At 38.6% G+C, this 20,784-nt stretch overlaps 1 protein-coding gene across 2 annotated transcripts; it reads left to right on the top strand.

Moving 5' to 3' along the window:
- The first annotated feature begins 1,501 nt into the window (after nucleotides 1–1,501).
- CNIH1 (cornichon family AMPA receptor auxiliary protein 1) lies at nucleotides 1,502–18,750 on the top strand. Of its 2 annotated transcripts, XM_032251108.1 has the most exons (6): nucleotides 1,504–1,729; nucleotides 6,237–6,305; nucleotides 6,552–6,599; nucleotides 10,404–10,516; nucleotides 12,807–12,950; nucleotides 15,381–18,750. In XM_032251108.1, the coding sequence occupies exons 1-6, from the start codon at nucleotides 1,649–1,651 to the stop codon at nucleotides 15,406–15,408; spliced, it is 483 nt and encodes a 160-aa protein (XP_032106999.1). In that variant the 5' UTR covers nucleotides 1,504–1,648; the 3' UTR covers nucleotides 15,409–18,750. The 2 variants fall into 2 exon arrangements, with proteins under 2 accessions (XP_032107000.1, XP_032106999.1); XM_032251109.1 differs by lacking the exon at nucleotides 6,552–6,599 and having other exon boundaries at nucleotides 1,502–1,729.
- Nucleotides 18,751–20,784: the final 2,034 nt, after the last annotated feature.

Below are 20,784 nucleotides of genomic sequence, written 5' to 3'. Positions count from 1 at the left end.
CTCTGTCCATCTGGTGAAAGTAACTTTGCAAACAATTTTATTGGATTTTATTTTATTTTTTAAAAAGAAATAGAGATGAGGTCTCATTACTTTGTCCGGGCTGGTCTCAAACTCCTAAGCTCAAGTGATCCTCCTGCCTTGGCCTCCAAAAGTGTTAGGATTACAGGCATGAGCCACTGTGGCTGGCCAAAAGTAACTTTATAATTTGTACATAGGTGCAATCCTGGTGGCACAGGCCTGCACTGTCCAATACACTGGCCACATTTTACTTAATTAAAATGATGTGAAATGTAAAGTTTAGTTTCTCAGTCATGCTAGAAAATTTACAAGTGCTCAACAAGGCCAAATGTGTCTAGTGGCTACTGTATCAAGCAATATAGGTAGAGAAAATTTTCGCCATCACAGAAAGTTATATTGCACAGCACCGGACAGACCCTGCTTCTAAACAATTCTACACAATTTGCTAGGTGAATGATCTTTGATGCAAAGCTAAACATGGTTTTCCTTTGCTCAAAAGCCTTCAATGATTTTCACTTCCATCAGCAGCAATCAGTTAACAGTTTTTTTTTCCTTTCAAAAATGGTTGTAATGGAAAGTTAATAGATTTTGAATCAATTTTGTGGGTTACAACCAGCATTAAAAACAAAAAAATACCAAAAGAGAGTAGAAGGAAAAGTACTTATAGATCGTTAGTACAATTTTGTGAAATTTTTGTTTCGGTTATACATATATTTCTTTATCTCTATATCTAGATTTCCACCTCTTCATAACTTGATGTCTGTATGATATTCCGTGGGGATGCAATGAAAAAAATCTTTCTAGCTTCGTGTGGTGAGCAAAAAAAATGGGAAAAATTTGGGCTCATGGGTTTTGAAGTCTGAGCTCTGTAACGCAGCATGTAAGGTCCTCTGTGATCGGATCCCTCGCTAATTCCTTTCTAACTCTCGCCACTGTCTTGCACTTATATTGCATTAATAAAGAACTGCTACTGGTTTCACCTGAGACACAAAGCTTTATTTTTCTTTTCTTTTTTTCCATCTCTATGCTTTTGCTCATTCTGAACCGTTTCCTTGGACTGCCAGTTCTATCTTCTTTTTGCCTGGAGAACTTCTGCTCATCATCTAAGGCCAACTTAGGAAACACTTGCAGCAGGAATTCTGCCTAAGTGCTTCACGGCGGGCTGGCTGTCCTTCTTTGACCTTTCAGACCAACACACGAACATCCGTTTACGGGGTTATAATGCTGTAATTATTAATTTAGGTGTTCATTTCCGGCTTTATACTAAGTTCTTTCAATGCAAGTACTATCTTGTTCATATTTGTATCTGAAGCAAGAAGCGCGGTGCCTGGAACAAATTAGGCACTCATTCAATAAATATTTGTTGAAAGAATAAACGCGAGAAGGAAGGAAAAATCAATCAATCAACTGTGTGGATCAGGTCAGTGCAAAGCAGGCTCCGGTCATCAGAGGGCGCCAGCGCGGCTGGGCTGGTGCGCAGGCGCGCTGGGGGGGGGCGGGCGCCGCGGCGGCGGCGGCGGCGGCGACGGTCGTGGCTGCGGCCGGGGGAAGTGAATGGTTTTACCCAGAGGGCCCTGCGCCGCCTTTCTCCGTTGGCACCGGCGCCGCTCCCCGCTCCTCCTCCCCGGCCATGGCGTTCACATTCGCGGCCTTCTGCTACATGCTGGCGCTGTTGCTCACCGCCGCGCTCATCTTCTTCGCCATTTGGCACGTGAGTCGCCGGGGCTAGGGGAAGGAGGGCGAGGCGGCGGCGCAGCGTCTTTTCGCCCCGGGCCTGCAGTTGGGGCAGCTACGGCCCCCTGGGTCTGCGCGCCGGGGATGCGGCCGGGGCGGTGCGGACAGCGCGGCTAGGGGTCTGCGCGCCGTCCGTCCGCGGTCTGGAGTCCGCGGGTACTGGAGGAGCCGTGGCGCGCGGTCGCCGGGTGGATGCGCCCGCGGTGTCTCGGCGCAGGCCGCGCGCACCGCTACTCCTCCCCGGCTGGGTGGGGCGGTCGCGGTCCAGGCGGGCCCTTGCGGTTCCGCGCAGCGCTTGCACAGACCTCGGCCGACCCGCGGCCCCGCATCCTCAGGGAGGATGCCTCTGGCGAGGTGGTACGGGCGTAGTGTGAACGGAGTTTTCAGAATTTTTATTAATACCGATTGCCTTTCTTTTAGGGTTTCCACAGGACTCTGGCCAAAGTGTAACCTACTTAGGGTGAATTTCCAACTCTACTTTTCAGCATTTGTTGGGTGCGCTTCAAATAAAATCACTTGTTTTTCTTTTTCCAGATTGTTCTTTCCTGGTGAACTTTGATGCAAGTTGGACTGATTTAGTTTGTTGATTGCATGTTCGCGTTACCCCCGCAAATCATACTTTGACCGCTGGAGTTTCAACCCGCAGCCTTCCAAGCCACCCCTATAGTCAGGATTGCTTGATTTAGTAGAGGGAGTTTTCATTTGATTTTGAGATGCTCAGAAACCTTAAGCTTTTCTGGAGCAGTATTTATTTCTGTTTCACACATCATCCCTATTGCAAGGGTGGAAGCACAGTCTTACTGGTGCCTGTAAGGAGAAAGTACTAGTTCCCTGTGACATAGTTCCGCAGAGATTTTTAAGAATTTCTGTTGCTCGAGCACAAAATTGAAAGCATTGGGAGCCCTCTGGGAGTCAACATTCATTAAAAATTTATCTCATACTTGCTATTTTCCCCATATTCCAGTACCTTCTGGAATATTGCTTTTAATTTGAATGAGCATGTTTACTCTGATGTAGATTTTAAGTCAGGTTTCATCATGTCCATAACAAGGATTTCTATGAAACGTAAGGAGGGACAGAATGATTAAATAGCAGCAGCGTCTTGTGCAAAAAGGTTTCCAAAGTGGAAGGATATCACAAATCCATTTCTTTTTGCCAAGCAGTGTGATTGTAATTATTTTGGGACCTGACTGCTTATTGTAATCAGGAATACTTATGTAGGCTATTAACTGTGTCAGAAATAACTGCTAATTCAGAATGCTTGTCAGTAGGAACCAGTAATTTGAAGAGCGTCTTCAGCTCTGCTTTGGTGGAAGAACAATACGTAAAATAATTTGGGATACAGACTAGCTCAGCCTTAGTAACCCTCTGAAGAAAATGTGTGGTTCCGTTTCATCTGTAGACGTAGCTTTAAGTCACTCTCTGCTTCATGGGTGTTCCTTTTTTCTGGGATGAGGGATTCTTAGAGCTGTGGGATAGCCTTTTTCACATTTTTATGTTTTGAACCAGGTTGTGTTTGGCTTAAGGAAAACCTGAACTGCACTTTAAAAAAAATGGGCAATTTAATTTCAGCTTTGAAACGAACGCTTGTCGGGGCAAAGCAGATAATTTTAAGTCGTGTTATAGAATTTAAAATTATGTCACGGATTTGTGGAGAGCTTTTATGCTTAAGGATTTCTTCGTTCAGAGAATTAGTATCCTCTTAAAAACAATTCTAAATAGATAGTTTTAATTTTTCTATTATCCATAAAACCTTATGTTTATTTTCTTAGGTAGTATCCTAGTCCATTTGTGTTGCTGTAAAGGAATATGGGAGGCTGAGTAATTTACAAAGAAAAGGGGTTTATTTGCCTCAGGATTCTGCTGGCATCTGGTGAAAGCCACAGGCTGCTTCCACTCATGGGCCGGGAGCAGTGCGTAGAGATTCCACAGTGAGAGGAAGCAAAGGAAAAAGAGGGGGAGGTGCCAGGTGCTGTTTAACAACTAGTTATCTTGGGTACTAATAGCAGGAGAACTTACTTATTCCCTCCAAGTTGACACCAAGCCATTCATGAGGGATCTGCCACCTTGACCCAAACACCTCCCGTTAGATCCCACCTCCAACGTTGGGGATCAGATTTCAACCTGAGATTTGGAGGAGTTAAAAACCGAACTGTAGCAGGTAGTTGATGTACCTTTCAGAAGATTCATTTTACAGTTTTAAAATTACATTCCCAAAATCTTATTTACATTAATCATTGTATTAAATAATGTTTTTTATGCTGATGATTATATTTGTCAATTTAGTCCTAATTCACATCGTTGATGCTCTGTGGAGAATAGAGTTGGGAACATAGATTGTTTGCAAAATTGAAAGTGCAGAAGTCATTCTTTAAAGATGTACATCAAATTGGAAGGTAGCCTGAATTGTGTACTTGGCATCTTTAAGGACTTATCTGTTTTATTTTTGTTATACTTCTGTGGGAAATTTTGTGGGTGTCTTTGCTCAGCCACATAGCTGCAGAAATATTCGAAAATCATTAGTTTAGGAATCTGCTCAGAAGAGGTTCTCAGACCCTAGCCTATAGCAACTCAAACAGAAGCCCATTCAACAACATACTTAAAAGATCCCTTGTGGCCGAGCACGGTGGCGCATGCCTGTAATCTCAGCACTTTCGGAGGCCAAGGCAGGTGGATCACCTGAGCTCAGGAGTTTGAGAACAGCCTGGGCAACATGGTAAAAATCCTATCTCTGCAAAAAATACAAAAATTAGCCAGGCATGGTGGCATGCACCTGTAGTCCTAGCTACTCCGGAGGCTGGGGCAGGAGAGTCACTTGAGCCAAAGAGGTGGAGGTTGCAGTGAGCTGAGATTGTGCCACCGCACACCAGCCTGGATGACAGAGTGAAACCCTGTCTCAAAAAAAAAAAAAAAAAATCCCTTAAAGTCACCTGAAGAAAATGTCCAATTAAATGTCAGTATTAAAGATGTGTTTTGTATTCTATTAAGTTAGATCTTGTTATAGACGTACTTACGATTATGATCCTTGTCTTGAACTTGACTACTAAAATGCATTGGGGATACACTGTGGCTGGTGTCAGGTAGCTGACTAATAATGTCCATAAGTAATCAGAAATTAGTATTTTCTAATTACATATTTATATTTTTAACATTTGTGTTAGGTGTCATTAGCCAAGGAAAATCCCTCCTGGTGAGTTCCATACGTTTTTAATCCCTAGTTCTATTTTTTCACCCCCCTCCTTCCATGTAATAAATATTTATTGAGCACTTAATGTGTGCCAGGCACTATTTTATATTTTAGGCCCTGGGACATAATAGTAAATACAACAGTCTTGGTTCTTTCAGATATTACATTTTAATGTTTTATTATTTTCTTTCTATTGCTCTTTGGTTGGAGTTTTTATTAAGACAGGTTGGTGAAATTTATAAAACTCTGGAAATTGAAAGAAAACTTATCTTTTTATGAAACTAAGAATTTTAATAGGGAAATAAGCAGTCATGTTAAAAGATGGAAATGTGTAACTTTACTGATTACTGATGGTATTGATCAACACCATTTCACAAATAAAGATACTATTCCTAACTCATTAGGGGAAGGGTAGCTTAGGGTGTGTGTCCCTGGGGTGAGCAGTGTTAGCAACTAAAATGACTCCCCCATCAATTTGCTCCCTTTGTCTTTCTTTGACACTTGAATTGATGCCACAAAGTGGTGCATAGTCTCTATTTTGACTCGTAACATACATGCTAGTGACCCTTGAGGTTGAAGTCATGTTCCCCCAGAGTGTGGACAAAAGCATCCTTAGAAACCTATGTGTTTGGGCACAAATGGGAACAAATTGAAGAGTTTGAGTCCATCTCTAGTGTCCCACTGAGCACTGTGCCAAGGGAGGAGGAGCATGCACAAAGAAATAAAAATGGTCCTTCTCCCTGAGAGTGTAGAGGGGCAGACAGACCTGTATTTAAATACCACACTCCAGTATGAGAAAAGCCATATCGATGGCATTATAGAGTCCTGTGCTATGTGGAGATGTAGACAAGGTTGCAATTCTTCTGCCCAAAGGAGTTAGGAAAACCTACAGAAAGCAGTTGGCATAGGAAGGTTTTTTTTTTTTTTTTTTTTTTTTTAGGATAAAGAGGAATTTGGATAAACAGTTGAAATGATTTTTTCTACTTGGAAGATTATATTAAGCAGAGATAAGTTAAAATAACTTGAGCGAGGCATTGAAGATGTTGGAAATTGAAAGTATTTATTCCAGTGATACCAGATCATTTTAGTGATACTGACCTAAGAGTGTTTTTACTTCTTTAAGTCGGATTCTGGCTCTTCTTTTTGTCGTATATGAGTTTGCTATAAATTGGTACTTGTGATGTTGGTGTACTTTTGTTCTTGTTTTATTAACTTTAATAATTATTTGAAGATAGGGCAGGTTTGCTTCTCCTTTTTATTAAAGTGAGTGGTCCTAACTGTTTTAATTTTGTTTTAGATTATAGCATTTGATGAGCTGAAGACTGATTACAAGAATCCTATAGACCAGTGTAATACCCTGAATCCCGTAAGTTATAATATAGGATTTATCTTTGGATTTTAAAAGTATATTTGTTTTTAACTTGATGTAATTTGAAAATGGCCAATATTCTCAGTAGCATGATGTATTTATACTTTTTGAAATGGGTAGAATTTTAAAAATCTTCTTTTTCCTGTCGTGCTTGACTATTCTGACTATTATTAATCTGCTGGTGATCTTGTCAGCTGTCATACTAACATTCTTCCAATCTGCTTTTTACATTGTCGGCCAAAGACAGTTGAAAAGGTCAAAAAGATTAAAAGAGTCAAAATTGCATTAAAGGTGTGTACTGCTTTTTAGTTTAATGTTTTAACGCTCTGTTCATTTCATGGGGAGGGTTAGGCATTTGTATTTGTAATGTTTTGTTCAGTGTGCTCGTTCATACGCCTGTTGAGGTTTATGATTTCATGAAATGTCATATTTTATGCAAATATATGCTTGCTGGCCCAGTCAAGTAGGGAAAGCTGTTAAATGCGTATGCATTTTTTTATGTTATAGCCATAGGCACTTCTCTATGAAATTATTTGGTGTAGTACTTGAAAGTTGGTTAACATAAAATGACCAGCAGATGTTGAGATAATTCTCGAGTTGTGACTTATTGTGAGGTAGTATGTGACTGAAATCCTTAGTATGGACTTATCTGCCATATCGAGTTTTATCTTTGTTGTGTATGTTCTGGAATACATGAGTCATTCTTTCAGCTGATGTTTATTCAGAGCCTGTTAGGTGGATAGTTCTGTTCTGGGTACTTTGGGATCTTGCAGTAATGCCATTCTTTGGACTTAGGGTCCCATAATTTTGTAGATAATTTGTATACAAATGTCTATGTAGTTATTTCTAGTGTGTATCTGCTTTATATTTCTAAAACAGGCCTGAATTACACTAAGTTCTGAGCCATCATGAATTTAGTGATAATGTGACTCCATTGTGCGTAGGGATTTTGAAAAAACATGTATGTATGTATTTTTAAGTTTTGAGCTGGAGGTCTCGCTATATTGCCTAGGCTCGTATCAGACTCCAGGGTCAAGCGATCCTTCTGCGTCAACCTGCTGGGTGGCTGGGATTACAGGCGTACACCAGGGTACCCAGCTTGTTTTTTATATTTTTGACTGCATTTAGGAAGATTCTCCTTTAGCCCGTGTATTTGATTTTGCCTGATTGGTCAGGAATTGAAACGTTGTTTATAAGAAAGCAGTGGGTATGTCTTCAAGAAATAAACTACAGTAATTCAGCTTTAAAAATTACTTAATGAAGGGGAGAGTTTGTATAGATTTTAGTTGTCTAGCATACTAGTGTACTAGCACTAGTTTGCTGGAGGGATTTTATTTGGAAAAGCATCTATAGAGTTAGTTTGTTACTTTATTATTGTTTCCCAGATAAACATGGATGGTGGAAGAGATTTCTAGTTGGAACTGTTACAGTAAGAGTTGATGTAGGTTCAATTAAAAGTATTAACTTATTAGTTGTTTCTTTGCTCTTATGAAACGAGACATGAGATGAATTTGCCTTCTGTTGGAAAGTAGTGTTAATTGTAAAACATTTTAACCTAAGTAGTTGAAGTTGTTACCAAAAAATGAAGAAACTGAAATTTCCCCTTTTGATAGCTGTTTATTAATAGTATTCTATGCTGTTTGTCTTTTCATCACTTCAAATAACCAAATGATAATGAAGGTAAAAATATCTGAAATCAGATGAGGATTTACCTGGGTGCTAGGCTCTGCACTAAGCACTTTGACTAAATTTTTTCATTTAATCCTCATGAGAATCCTGAGGTAGGTATATTGTTATCTTACGAATAGGAGAGTAAACTGAAGCTTTGCGTGGTTAAAGCACTTTGCCGAAGGTCATACAGCTAAAATAGAGTCAGCATTTGAACTCAAGACAGCCTAATTTTTGAAGCTCAGGCTCTTGTATTTCCTTAATGTATTATAAATTTAAGAGGGACTGGTTTCATTTTAACATGTAATGTGTGATTTCTGGCTTTCCTTAATGGAAGGATATTCTCACTGAGAAAAGACATGTGCTTGGGTCATCCTAATGCTGCAGTAGGTTGAAGGACGTTTTTATAGCAGCACAGGTTGCGTTTTGGATAGGGTGCCGATAATTGGCTGAATAGCAGTGCATCTGACAGTTTTCCCTATTTAAATTTGTTTTGACAGTTCTGCCAAAGTATGGGGGAAGACAAATATCGCTATTTTTTAAATTGTGATCTTTAACAAGAGAATATTATGTTTTGCATGTTTAAATACTATCATTTCAGCCATATTTGCATGAGGTATTTTTTCTGGATACTAGTTTCTATTTGAACCTTGGTTCCTAAGTGGAATAATGTTTGTGTCACTTAGGGGGAATTTCATCATTAAAGAATGCTTGGAGAGGGTTGGTTTTTAAAGAGAGATTCGTAGTAAATGTTTCTGGACTCCTTTTGAGGAGAAGGGAGGGAATGACAGTTGTTTCATATTAGAATTGGTAGAGTCGTAGATTATCTTTATTAACACTTTTGTTAAAGTATATTAAGAGCGGGGTGGGGCGGTCATGCTTTCAAAATTATTCTTTCCATATTTCAGTCTGTAAGTGTAGGATGAAACCTTGCTTGTTAGGTATCAGTTGGTTTTATAGGGCTGAAATAGGCTTGTCATGTTTTAAGGACACTTCTGTAATTTAAGTTACTGTTATAAAAACAACTCTAATGGAACTCTTAAAATGTGTATTTTTCTTGGTTGGTTCTGTTTATAGTCTTTGAGTTTCAGAGTCCTATGCCCATTTTCTTGTTTAGAGAACTTTGATCTTAAATAGATGCCAGTTTAAATGTTAGTTACAAGTTTGTATACAGGTGCACAGTTTATCTTTTGTTATTATATTGCTTAAGTTGTAGAAAATATTTGGTTAGTGGTGTAGATCAATTGTTTACCTACATTTCATTTAAAATACTATTCATTAAAAAGTCCCCTCTACAGCTTTAAATTGCAAAGAGTAGTTTGGGAGCATGAGAAAATGGGCTTCAGTATGTAGTGTGATTCTATTTTATCTACAGCCATAGTTTCCCCTCAGGAGTGATCTGATGATAATAATTATTCATATGATTTCCATTTGGTATGAAGTAAACATTTGAGAAACTGCTTTGTAGCTGTGACTTAATAGGAAACGCTTTGGCTGAAACTTGCAATGAGAGGTTTTGGTATTTTTATTTAACGGAGTCATCAGGCTGAAATCTGTAGGATGAGAAAGATAATTTAAAATAAAGCATTAACTCCTGTTCATTTTATAAAAAACATGTTACGTGAATTAATTTTTCTTCACTTAATATTACCTCTACCTACTTATTTTGTTTTGGGGTTCTGAGCTTCTACTGGTCTTCTGTTCTGTCTGTAGCATTTTGTTGGCAAGCAGGCGTAAAGAAACGGAAAGGCCATCTAAGAATGAGAACTTGGGAACCTGGAAAATCCTAATTACATGGTTAAGAACTCGGTCTTTTCCCTCCTACATTGCAGAAAGCAAATCTTTTACATTTGTGCACATTAGTGTTCTTCCCCCCACTGTGCTGAGATTATTGGCTGATTGGCTTTCCATAAAAAGTGACTTCTGTGGGAAGGTGATGTGGTTTGCTAAATATTGTGTATGTAGCATTTCTGGTTTCTTAAAAACACTAATGTGTAAAATTCTAAAGGGGAGTTTTGTTTCTGTGAAATTTTAAATATGTTGCATGTGATCAGATATCTCATTTTTGTGCTTCTATCATTGTTAAATGGTGGAAAGAAAAAGTATTCTAGTTGGCTGGAAAATTGTTTAACAGTCTGGTTAGTAACTTTGTGTAATTTGATCTATTACTCTTAAGAATTGGAGCTTTAAATTTTAAGTCATATATCTTACTGTGTTAGTGCAAGCTATATGCTCTGGTCGGTTTGCTTGTAATCCTACTTTTGGTAAAAAATTAAACATGGAAATAAAACTCAGTAGCATTTTTATTTTGGAGTCCAAGAAAATAGTGATTTTTCATTATAGAAACTTGGTTGCCACCTGCTTTCCAGATTAGCAGTTGACTTAATGACAAGGCATTTTGATAACTGGCTTGTGTTTTCCTTCCAGCTTGTACTCCCAGAGTACCTCATCCATGCTTTCTTCTGTGTCATGTTTCTTTGTGCAGCAGAGTGGCTTACATTGGGTCTCAATATGCCCCTCTTGGCATATCATATTTGGAGGTAATATTTAGATATACTTTTAATATTTTTTAAAATAAAACCTTAAATATACTGTGGTTGATATGGTTATCTTACATGCTAGTCACCTACATAAAAATTGAAGATTAAACTGGACACTATGGCTCACGCCTGTAATCCCAGCACTTTGGGAGGCCGAGGCGGGCGGATCATGAGGTCAGAAGATTGAGATCATCCTGGCCAACATGGTGAAACCCTGTCTCTACTAAAAATACAAAAATTAGGTGGGCGTGGTGGTGCATGCCTGTAATCTCAGCTACTCGAGAGGCTGAGGCAGGAAAATCACTTGAACTAGGGAGTTGGAGGTTGCAGTGAGCCAAGATTGCACCACTGCACTCCAGCCTGGCGACAGAGCGAGACTCTGTCTCAAAAAAAAAAGAAAAAAAGTTGAAGATTAGTTGACATTTATTTTTTAAATAATCGAGTAGATGAACAAAAACTGTTTTAATATCTCTTACAGAACTTTATTTATTTATTTGTTTTTTGAGACGGAGTTTCGCTCTGTCATCCAAGCTGGAGTAGTGGCGTGTTCTTGGCTCACTGCAACCTCGCCTCCTGGGTTCAAGTGATTCTCCTACCTCAGGGTGCTGAGTGGCTGGGATTACAGGCGTGCCCCAACTGGCTAATTCTTGTATTTTTCGTAAAGACGGGGTTTCACTGTGTTGGTCAGGCTCGCCTCAAACTCCTGAACTCATGATCTGCCTGCCTTGGCCTCCCAAAATGCTGGGATTACAGGTGTGAGCCACTGCGCCCAGCCAAGCTTACTTTATTTTTAAAGGATTTTTTTTTAAAAAGTGAGGTATAACTTAAGGTGTTGTGCCCAAGTCTGAAGTATATAGCTCAACGAATTTCTACACATATATACACACCTGTTAAACCACCACCCAGATCAAGATACACAACAGTTGTAGCCTCTAGAGCATTCACTTGTGCCCCATCCCAGTGAGTTACCCTCCATACTTCCCAAGGCCACTGACCTTTATCAACTTAGATTAGCTTTGTTTGTCCTTGAACTTCAGATAAGTCCAAATGTACAATGTGTGTCTAATTTCTTTGTGTTGATAACGAATTAATTTGGTTATTTGTAAAAGATAATCATATTTTATAACTTCCATAGTTAAATCTGCCATATATAGAGTTAGAAGTTTTTTTTTTTAATAGGCATGTCAAAACCTTATTGCCCTTGATTTTAGGAGATATATACTGAATAAATATTTAGGAGTAAAGTGGTATCATGTCTACAATGGCCTCTGAAATGATTCAGAAAAAAATGTACTTGGCTGGGTGCGGTAGCTCATGCCTGTAACCCCAGCACTTTGGGAGACTGAGGTGGGCGGATCACAAGGTCAGGAGTTCAAGACCAGCCTGGCCAAGATGGTGAAACCCCATCTCTATTAAAAATATAAAAATTAGCTGGACGTGGTGGCGGGTGCCTGTAATCCTAGCTACTCAGGAGGCTGAGGCAGAGAATTGCTTGAATCCCGGAAGCAGAGGTTGCAGTGAGCCAAGATTGCACCACTGCACACCAGCCTGGGTGACAGAGCGAGACTCCATTCCCAAAAAAAAAAAAAAGTACCGAGGGCCAGGTGCAGTGGGGCATGCCTGTAATCCTAGCACTTTGAGAGGCTGAAGCAGGTGGATCACTTGAGCCCAGTAGTTGGAAAACAGACAGGGCAACATGGCGAAACCCCCCTCTCTACCAAAAATACAGAAAAATTAGCCAGGCATGGTGGCATGTGCCTGTAGTTCCCGCTACTTGGGAGACCAAGGCAGAAGGATTGCTTGAGCCCAGGAGCCTGAGGTTGTGGTGAGCTGAGATTGTGCCACTGTATTCCAGCCTGGGTGACAGGGTAAGACCCTGTCTCCAAAAAAAAAAAAGTACCCAGAATGAGAAACAGAAGGTTAAAGCAAATGTAGTAAAAATGGATATTTGGAATATCTGGGTGAAAGGTTCTTACATCTTTTCTGTAAGTCTAAAATTATGTCAAGGTAAATAAAAACAAAACATCTATTTTTACAGTTCTTCCTGTTTTTCTTGGATTTCTGAAAAGGCAGAGACTAGATGAAACCTGTTTAGCTGTCTCATTCTGCTCATTTAGGGGCTCTACTTTTAAAATTAAGATGATAAAAGGAAAGCATTTTGCCCATAAGTAAAATAATGCTTCCTTGTATGGACCATCTCTGGTAACAGATGTTTCAGAAGAAGGATCCTCTGTCTCATCTGAATGTTTGCTGCCCCTTCTGAATGCCTAATAGACTGTGTTTATTCCAGGTATATGAGTAGACCAGTGATGAGTGGACCAGGACTCTATGATCCTACAACCATCATGAATGCAGATATTCTAGCATATTGTCAGAAGGAAGGATGGTGTAAATTAGCTTTTTATCTTCTAGCATTTTTTTACTACCTATACGGGTAAGTTTAAAAGGTAAAATGAAATATGATTTCACTTTGCTGTTTTAAAAGTTTGCAGGCATTATGGTTTGAGCACCTTAAAATCCACTCGAAGAATAACTTAGTGTCTTAAGTGTTCATGGTGCACACCAGCAAATTCATACACATTGAATGTGGCCCACACTGGTGCTTGTGAAGGCAGTAAGCCAGTTTGCCATCAGAGGCAGAAGGTTTGGTCAGGGATGCTGCTTCCTAAGTTTTCAGACACGTTGAATCGGTAAAGGATGGTCCTCATTCTGCATGGAAGAGTGATGGCATTGAAGGATAGGGATGTGTGAGTTTGTAGAATTTTCTGCTTGTCTTCAGTATCTCTCCAGAGATTGTGTTTCTTTTTGTTCTTATTATTCATCATAAGTGGTGTGCTCTGCCCTTTATTTTCTGATTTGCTTGATGTGAGTCGGGTGAATGAAAGTAGTAGTTCTACCTTACAGGTGGTGCATTTTCTGATTTTTTTCCTTTTCTTGTTTGAGATGGAGTCTCACTCTGTCGCCCAGGCCGGAGTGCAGGGGCGCGATCTTTGCTCACTGCAACCTCTGCCCCCTGTGATTCTCCTGCCTCAGCCTCCCGAGTAGCTGGGACTACAGGCATGTACCACCATGCCTGGCTAATTTTTGTATTTTTAGTAGAGATGGGGTTTCACCATGTTGGCCAGGCTGATCTTGAACTCCCGACCTCAGGTGATCTGTCTGCCTTGACCTCCCAAAGTACTGGGATTACAGGCATGAGCCACTGTGCCTGGCCTGATTTTTTTTCCTTTTATACTCTGATGGACTCATCGTTGTTTCTCTAGGTTGGGGTTTCTCAATTTTGGCACTGTTGACGATTCTGGGCTGTGTGGGAATTTCCGTTGGAAGCTGTCCTGTATATCATAGGATGTTTAGCAGCATCCCTGGCCTTTACCCACTGATGCCATTAGCACCCTCCTGCCCTCCTCATGACAACTAAAAATGTCTCTTGACATTGCCAGATGTCCTGAGAGGCAAAATTGCCCTGGTTGAGAATCACTACCTATAGGTGTGTTGTAGGTGCAGTGAAATGACTGCTTTTTAAAACTAGAAAATGATGCTGTTAAGTGTGGAATTATAGATTTCTTTAAGCTATATGAATATACTTTTACACATTATTTACATATTCTAGAAAATACCTTCTCATTTTTATTGATATACAACTAGAGAGGGCTTTCCTCCCTGATTTAAAAATATTTCAAAAAAATCTGTAAACTTTGAAAAAACAGCAGCTTCCATTCCCTCTCTTTTTCATGACTTGAAAACTTGCTAGGCTAGGCTTTTATTCATATTCATATTTCTCTTTATACATAAGTTTCCATCATAGAAAAGGATGAATGGTTAGACTGAAATTTAGGAAAAAGCTATTTTTATGCTTTTAGAGGCTATTACTGTGAAAATGAGTATCCTTTAGAGCATATGCAGATTATTACTCATCTATGAAACAAAGAAATGCTCTGAAAAGTGAAATTCCGTGTGTCATTTTAATTTCCTGTTGATTTTCATTTTGTAAGTTTCCATAGTAAATGTCTGGAACAAGGCTGGCATATTAATAGGCATGTCAAATGTATTTGTTGAATGAAAGAAATGAAATGAATGACTGAATAAATGATAAAGCTGGAGATGTGCAGTTGTGGGAAAATGTTCACCAGGAAATGGTAGCACCAGGACATTTGTTCTGTTTTAAAGTTGTCTATCAAGTTTGTTCAACTCCTTGCTTTGTATTTCTGTTTAGAGATTCATGCTTTTTGAACCATGCCCCGGTACCTTTCCCATATCATTCTGTGTAGAATGGCCCTTGGCAGTTCTTAAGCCTAAATCAAATGGTTACTGCCTTTTATTTTGCTGTTTCCTGCCCCCTTCCTTTTTTAACCGCTTCCTAAAAGTTATGCTCTTGCTTAGAGCCTTTGTCTAATGGGAAAGATCGTTGATTGATCATTCCCTTCTATATAATGGGGTTACATGTGGTACCTGCCTTCTAGGACTGCGTGGAGGATTAAGCAAGGTAATGTGGATAAAAGACCTAACAGGGCCTAGAGTGAAGTGAGCCCTGCAGAGATGCTCACTCCTATTATTAGACACAACTCCAGAGCAGTGTGGTGTTTGGATAGCTTCTCTAAGCTCTGATCCCCCATGAAGCTTTCAGCTGTGCTGTTCTACTTGCTAAAATTGGAAAGGAAGTAGAGGACAACTGCAGCACATGCACTGAGCCAAGTCCTATGCAGGCAAAAGTCCATAAATGCAAATGACCATCGCTGTGAACTTGTCATTAGTCTTTTCATTTTCTGTGATACTAGTTTGCCGTAGAAAGCATATTTTCTCATGCTCTGAGTTTTTTTTTTATAATTAGGAATATTAAAATTAACAGCTTTTTTCTTCTTTTCAGCATGATCTATGTTTTGGTGAGCTCTTAGAACAACACACAGAAGAATTGGTCCAGTTAAGTGCATGCAAAAAGCCACCACATGAAGGGATTCTATCCAGCAAGATCCTGTTTCCAAGAGTAGCCTGTGGAATCTGATCAGTTACTTTAAAAATGACTCCTTATTTTTTAAATGTTTCCACATTTTTTGCTTGTGGAAAGACTGTTTTCATATGTTATACTCGGATAAAGAATTTAAATGGAATTACATATAAATTAATATAAAATGATTACCTCTGGTATTGACAGGTTTGAACTTGCACTTCTTAAGGAACAGCCATAATCCTCTGAATGATGCATTAATTACTGACTGTCTTAGTACATTGGAAGTTTTTGTTTATAGGAACTTGTAGGGCTCATTTTGGTTTCATTGAAACAGTATCTAATTATAAATTAGTTGTAGATATCAGGTGCTTCTGATGAACTGAAAATGTATATCTGTCTAGTGGGAAACTTCTTGGGTTTTCTCATCTGTCATGTAGATGATTATATATGGATACATTTACAAAAATAAAAAGCGGGATTTTTCCCTTTGACTTGATACTATCCCTGTATATTGCATGAATGAGAGATTTCCCATATTTCCATCAGAGTAATAAATATACTTGCTTTAATTCTTAAGCATAAGTAAACATGATATAAAATATATATGCTGAATTACTTGTGAAGAATGCATTTAAAGCTATTTTAAATGTGTTTTTATTTGTAAGACATTACTTATTAAGAAATTGGTTATTATGCTTACTGTTCTAATCTGGTGGTAAAGGTATTCTTAAGAATTTGCAGGTACTTTAGATTTTCAAAACTGAATGAGAGAGAAAATTGTATAACCATCCTGCTGTTCCTTTAGTGCAATACAATAAAACTCTGAAATTAAGACTCACTTTCAGTGGATTGTTTGAGATTACAAATAGTGTTTCTTAAACTTGCTTAATTTATAAGCTGTCATTTTTTAAAAAGTGGAGACAATTTTTAAATGCCGAGCCCATTTACGGTAACTCTTTCGTCATTTGACAAGATTCATAAATGTGGATGGCATAGCGTCATTTCTCTTACCAATTAAGAAAAATTATGGTGGCACTTAAAATATTTTACTTTTATTATTCCTTTTTGGAACAGTCGGTTTTAAGGTAAAATGGCTTGTAATTTGAGTTTTTGCTGCTGCTTGTAAGGCAGGGAAATTATGGCTTGCATGTTTTTATAAGCATAAATAAATCTTGTGCTTTATTTGGAAAGAGGAACTTAAGGCAGTTGAAAATAGTACAAGTGGTTCAGAAGTTTCTTGAGAAGAGGATTGAAAGAAAGAGAACCAGTATATAGAAATTTCACATAATGATCAAGGGAGTTTATGGATGTGTTTGTGGAAATCTTACTCTAATAACTTGTTGGATTTAGATGCTGTTTTATTCTCTACTTGTGGAAAAAATGCCTTATTTCACCATGGTTGGGAGACAGAGAGTAGCTGTTAACTGTTCTTGTTAATGGGGGTGAGTATGTTAAGGAAGAGATGTAGAACCAGAAGAGTGAGGAGACTCGAACCATTCCAAAGCAAGGAAATCTTTAAAGACCTTGTATTTTACACTCTGGCGAACTCCTAGAGGGACCTGACTCCTCATCAGTTCATGCAAAAAATTATTTGCTGAGCAATTGCTGGGCTCTAAAAATTCATACTTTAAGCACAAGCAATCACTCAGTTTCCAGTCAACCTAATTACGTCAGCATCCATTTATTTTTCTTTCTTGTTCACAAGGACTTTTGATCATGAGAGACCTGGCCAAGTCTTCCATAATCCCGATGGGTTTCCTGGGGCCGTTACTTGAGTATTCCTGTCAAAATATTTTCATGAACTTGCCTCTGTTAACACTAGTTTCCTTCATAAGTGTTAACAAATATCCTTTTAATAATCTATTCCAGAATAGTCTCCAGGAGTAAGTTTACTGGTTGGAATTTGTGGAAGCCACTTTCTCAAGTTTCCCAAATTAGATATGTAGTCCTCAGCTGATTCCTCAAAGATGATTGACAGTGAAGTTCACCCATCTCTGTGGTAGGCTGTTAGGCACGTAAGTGATTAGAAGACTGAGGACCTGCTCTCCTAATATCTACCCACTTTTACCATATCAGTGTTTTATGAATTAGATCGCTTACCAAGAGAAAGCAGAAACAAAATACTTGAATCTCACAGTATCGGACAGGCTCTTTTTATTGCTCTAGATTTATTTTCCACATTAATCTCTTTGGGGTGGCCCTAGCCTATTATTCCTACAGGTTCAGCTGAGGCATAGTTAGCCAGCTTGGGTTTATAATCCAGTTTGTGTTAAACATTCCCTGTGCATCAACAGCTGTTCATTTAGGTACTCCTTTTTTTTTTTTTTTTTTTCCCTATTACAGTTACTTTTGGTATTATGTGCTTATCTTTAAAAGCTTTCCAAAAAATTAGCCAGGCATGGTGGTAGATGCTTATAGTCCCAGCTATTTGGGAGGCTGAGGCAGGAGAATCGCTTGAACCTGGGAGGCAGAGGTTCCAGTGAGCTGAGATTGCACCACTGCACTCCAGCCTGGGCAACAGAGCGAGACCCTGTCTGGGGAAAAAAAAAAAAAAAAAAAAAAAAAGCTTTCTATCTCTCCAAAACTGTTTTCCCCATTTGTGTCTATTTTATTGTATCTAGTGAAACACTGTGGTTACATCTATACCAGCTTTTTGTTGCTATGGTTACTACAGATTCTCCTGAATTAAAGCTCTAATATAATAAATGTAGTCTGTTCAGCATTTACTGAGTAATACTACTATATCATGGCAATATGGCCCTTTAATACTAAGGAGGTATATGGTAGAAACTATTTGAATACTCATCTAAATGTTATTAATGATACTTGGCAGTTTTCTCAATGCTTAATGATATTCCTCACTTCCCATTCCAGGGGAGGGGAGGGTTTGGTTCCAGGCTATGGACAAACTGCTAATTTGTTTGAAATGTGAATTATTTTTCATGGGAAAGGGAAGTGATAGGAAATGACCAAGACCATCCACTTTTTACTTGTGTATGGATCGAGTATTAATAGTAGTTTCCAAGCCTCATTGATTGTACTGTGAATGGACAGACTTGCCAGTCAAGTTAATGTACCCAGTTAATGGTCCTTCACATGGAAACAAAGTATACAGCAGTTTACAGCATATGTCTCTCTTCAAGCCAGTTCAGTGTTTTCACCTTGATAATCACTCCTGCTAGCAGTTCTTACAAAGCTCTTCTCTGCTCCCCAAATCATTGTATTTTGAAAATATGTCAAATATTTACATAGAAAGGAAATAAAGTTGTGCTTTGAAACCAGCAAAGTACTTTCCTTTGTGCAACACCTCTCTTTTCCTTCTGTGTTTATGAATAGAGAGTTCATGGAATAATATTGCCGTGGTGAATATAATGACTTTTGTGTGTCACTTGTACCCTGTAGGGGTGAGTTTACACTTTAGGTGTGGTTATATCCTAGCAGTGTATCAAGCTCACTCAAATAATGACCTATATTTAAAAGAATATGTCGTTTACTTATGCCATTTAACATCCATAAGTGTGCATCTCCCAATCAGTTGTATGATTGCAAATCAGAAATTTTGGTGGCAAAAATATTCTAAAACATTCTGTAGGTCAAAGAAAAATATTGATACTTCGTCTAGCATTGCTCATAAAAGTACTCATGTTCATCATTTTTGGAAACTATTAATCATGCCTTAAAATCATCTTAAGCTCCTTTGCTCAAACCAGTCATTGATCTGCAGTATGACCAGCAGCTAGTAAGCCTGTGGTACCAGCAGTATAGCTTAGAGGATGGTTCTGAATTAATGCCTAAGAATGATGTCAAAAGTAAAACAGTGGTTCTATTGCTAAATATGTCAACTAGCTTACTTTTAACAACTTACTTTGAACTGCAGAGTTCTAAAGCTAAATGTCTGAAAAAAAGTAACTGCAGTTTGTTCTGCTGATTTTGAAAATAGTATTAACCATGTAAGATATTTGGGTTGGAGTGAAGGTCTTATCCTGCATTAATTTTGTTAATGCACATTGTAGAAGATGTAAAGAACATCCTGACATGCATAAGAACTGCATCTCATAATTTTATTGTGTAGTGCTTTTTCTAAATATTTACATTTCTTTGGTTACCATGTTCATATATTCTGGAGAAGTAAAATTTCTTGAGTGATTACTAGGCAGACCCTAAAACTACTAAGAGAAACATAAAATGTAGTTAGCTCATGGTTTGTTAAAATCTAAGCTAACCTTAACGGTGCTGTACCCACTGTCCACAGAAAATGCCCTTAAACAGCCCTACCTTACTTCTTAGAGATTATTTTGCTTTTGTATTTAATAAAAACTGTCTTAAATGTTTCCTTGTGTAGTTTATGCATAATGGTTGAGTCTGTGTGTTAATTCAGTTTCAAATGCCACTAGTTTGTGTATGACCAGGACTCTAGACTCTCTCTTTGTCCCCTTCCCTCATTGTTTTGTGGGTATCACACAGGTTAGGTAGAGAAACTACTTCTCCCTGGAATGCTGGAATGATATTTTTTTTAACTTATCTGGAGAATTATATTTTAGTAGTGACATCTCATGTTTCTCTGTTATGGAGTAATTGATGTTTTCGCTTAGTATTAAAGTAGTTTAGTCAAGCATTTAAAAAATTAAAAAATTTTTTTGAGACAGTCTCACTGTCGTCCAGGCTGGAGTGCAGTGGTGTTATCATCACTCACTGTAGCCTTTGCCTCCTTAGGCTCAAGCGATCCTCCCACCTCAGCCTTCCAAGTAGCTGGGACCACAGATGCACACTACCACACCCGGGTTAATTTTTGCATTGTAACAGGGTTTTGTTACATTGCCCAGGCTGGTCTCAAACTCCTTGAGGTCAAGCAATTTGCCTGCCTCAGCCTCCCATAATGCTGGGATTCCAGGCTTGAGCCACTGCACCTGGCCTACTCAAGCATTTTAAATGTAGAGGCTTAAATAGCACTTGCTGTGAAAATTGAGAGATGCATATACTTTGAAAATTCAGTTGATTATTAAAGTATTTGATTAATCCATGCCAATATTTTCTCTCCATTTTCCTAAGTATTCAGGAATAAGCTATGTATTTATGTTGAGAGAAGGATAATATATGTGCTTCTCGACTTACAATGGAGTCATCTGCGGATAAACCCATTTTAAGTTGAAAAGGTAAGTCACAAATGCATTGAAGGCACCTAACCTACCAAGCATCATAGCTTAGCCAACCTTAGATGTACTCATAACATTTACATCACAGTAATCTAACATAAAGCCTATTTTGTAATAAAGTGTTAAATATCTCAAGAAACGTTGAATACTATATTGAAAGTGAAAAACAG

Source organism: Sapajus apella, unplaced genomic scaffold (genome assembly GCF_009761245.1).
Source record: "Sapajus apella isolate SASKATOON/1434 unplaced genomic scaffold, GSC_monkey_1.0 scaffold74, whole genome shotgun sequence".
NCBI lineage: Eukaryota > Metazoa > Chordata > Mammalia > Primates > Cebidae > Sapajus > Sapajus apella.
Note: the sequence above shows the minus strand (reverse complement) of the source record. Positions and strands in the feature narration are given on the sequence as shown.

What these genes read in the sequence shown, in the direction of transcription:
- CNIH1 (XM_032251108.1), top strand. Translation starts at nt 1,649, where the DNA reads ATGGCGTTCACATTCGCGGCCTTCTGCTACATGCTGGCGCTGTTGCTC. An exon ending in GAGTCAAAATTGCATTAAAG is followed by an intron (nt 6,600 to 10,403) that starts GTGTGTACTGCT and finishes TTTTCCTTCCAG; the next exon opens with CTTGTACTCCCAGAGTACCT. An exon ending in TTGGCATATCATATTTGGAG is followed by an intron (nt 10,517 to 12,806) that starts GTAATATTTAGA and finishes TGTTTATTCCAG; the next exon opens with GTATATGAGTAGACCAGTGA.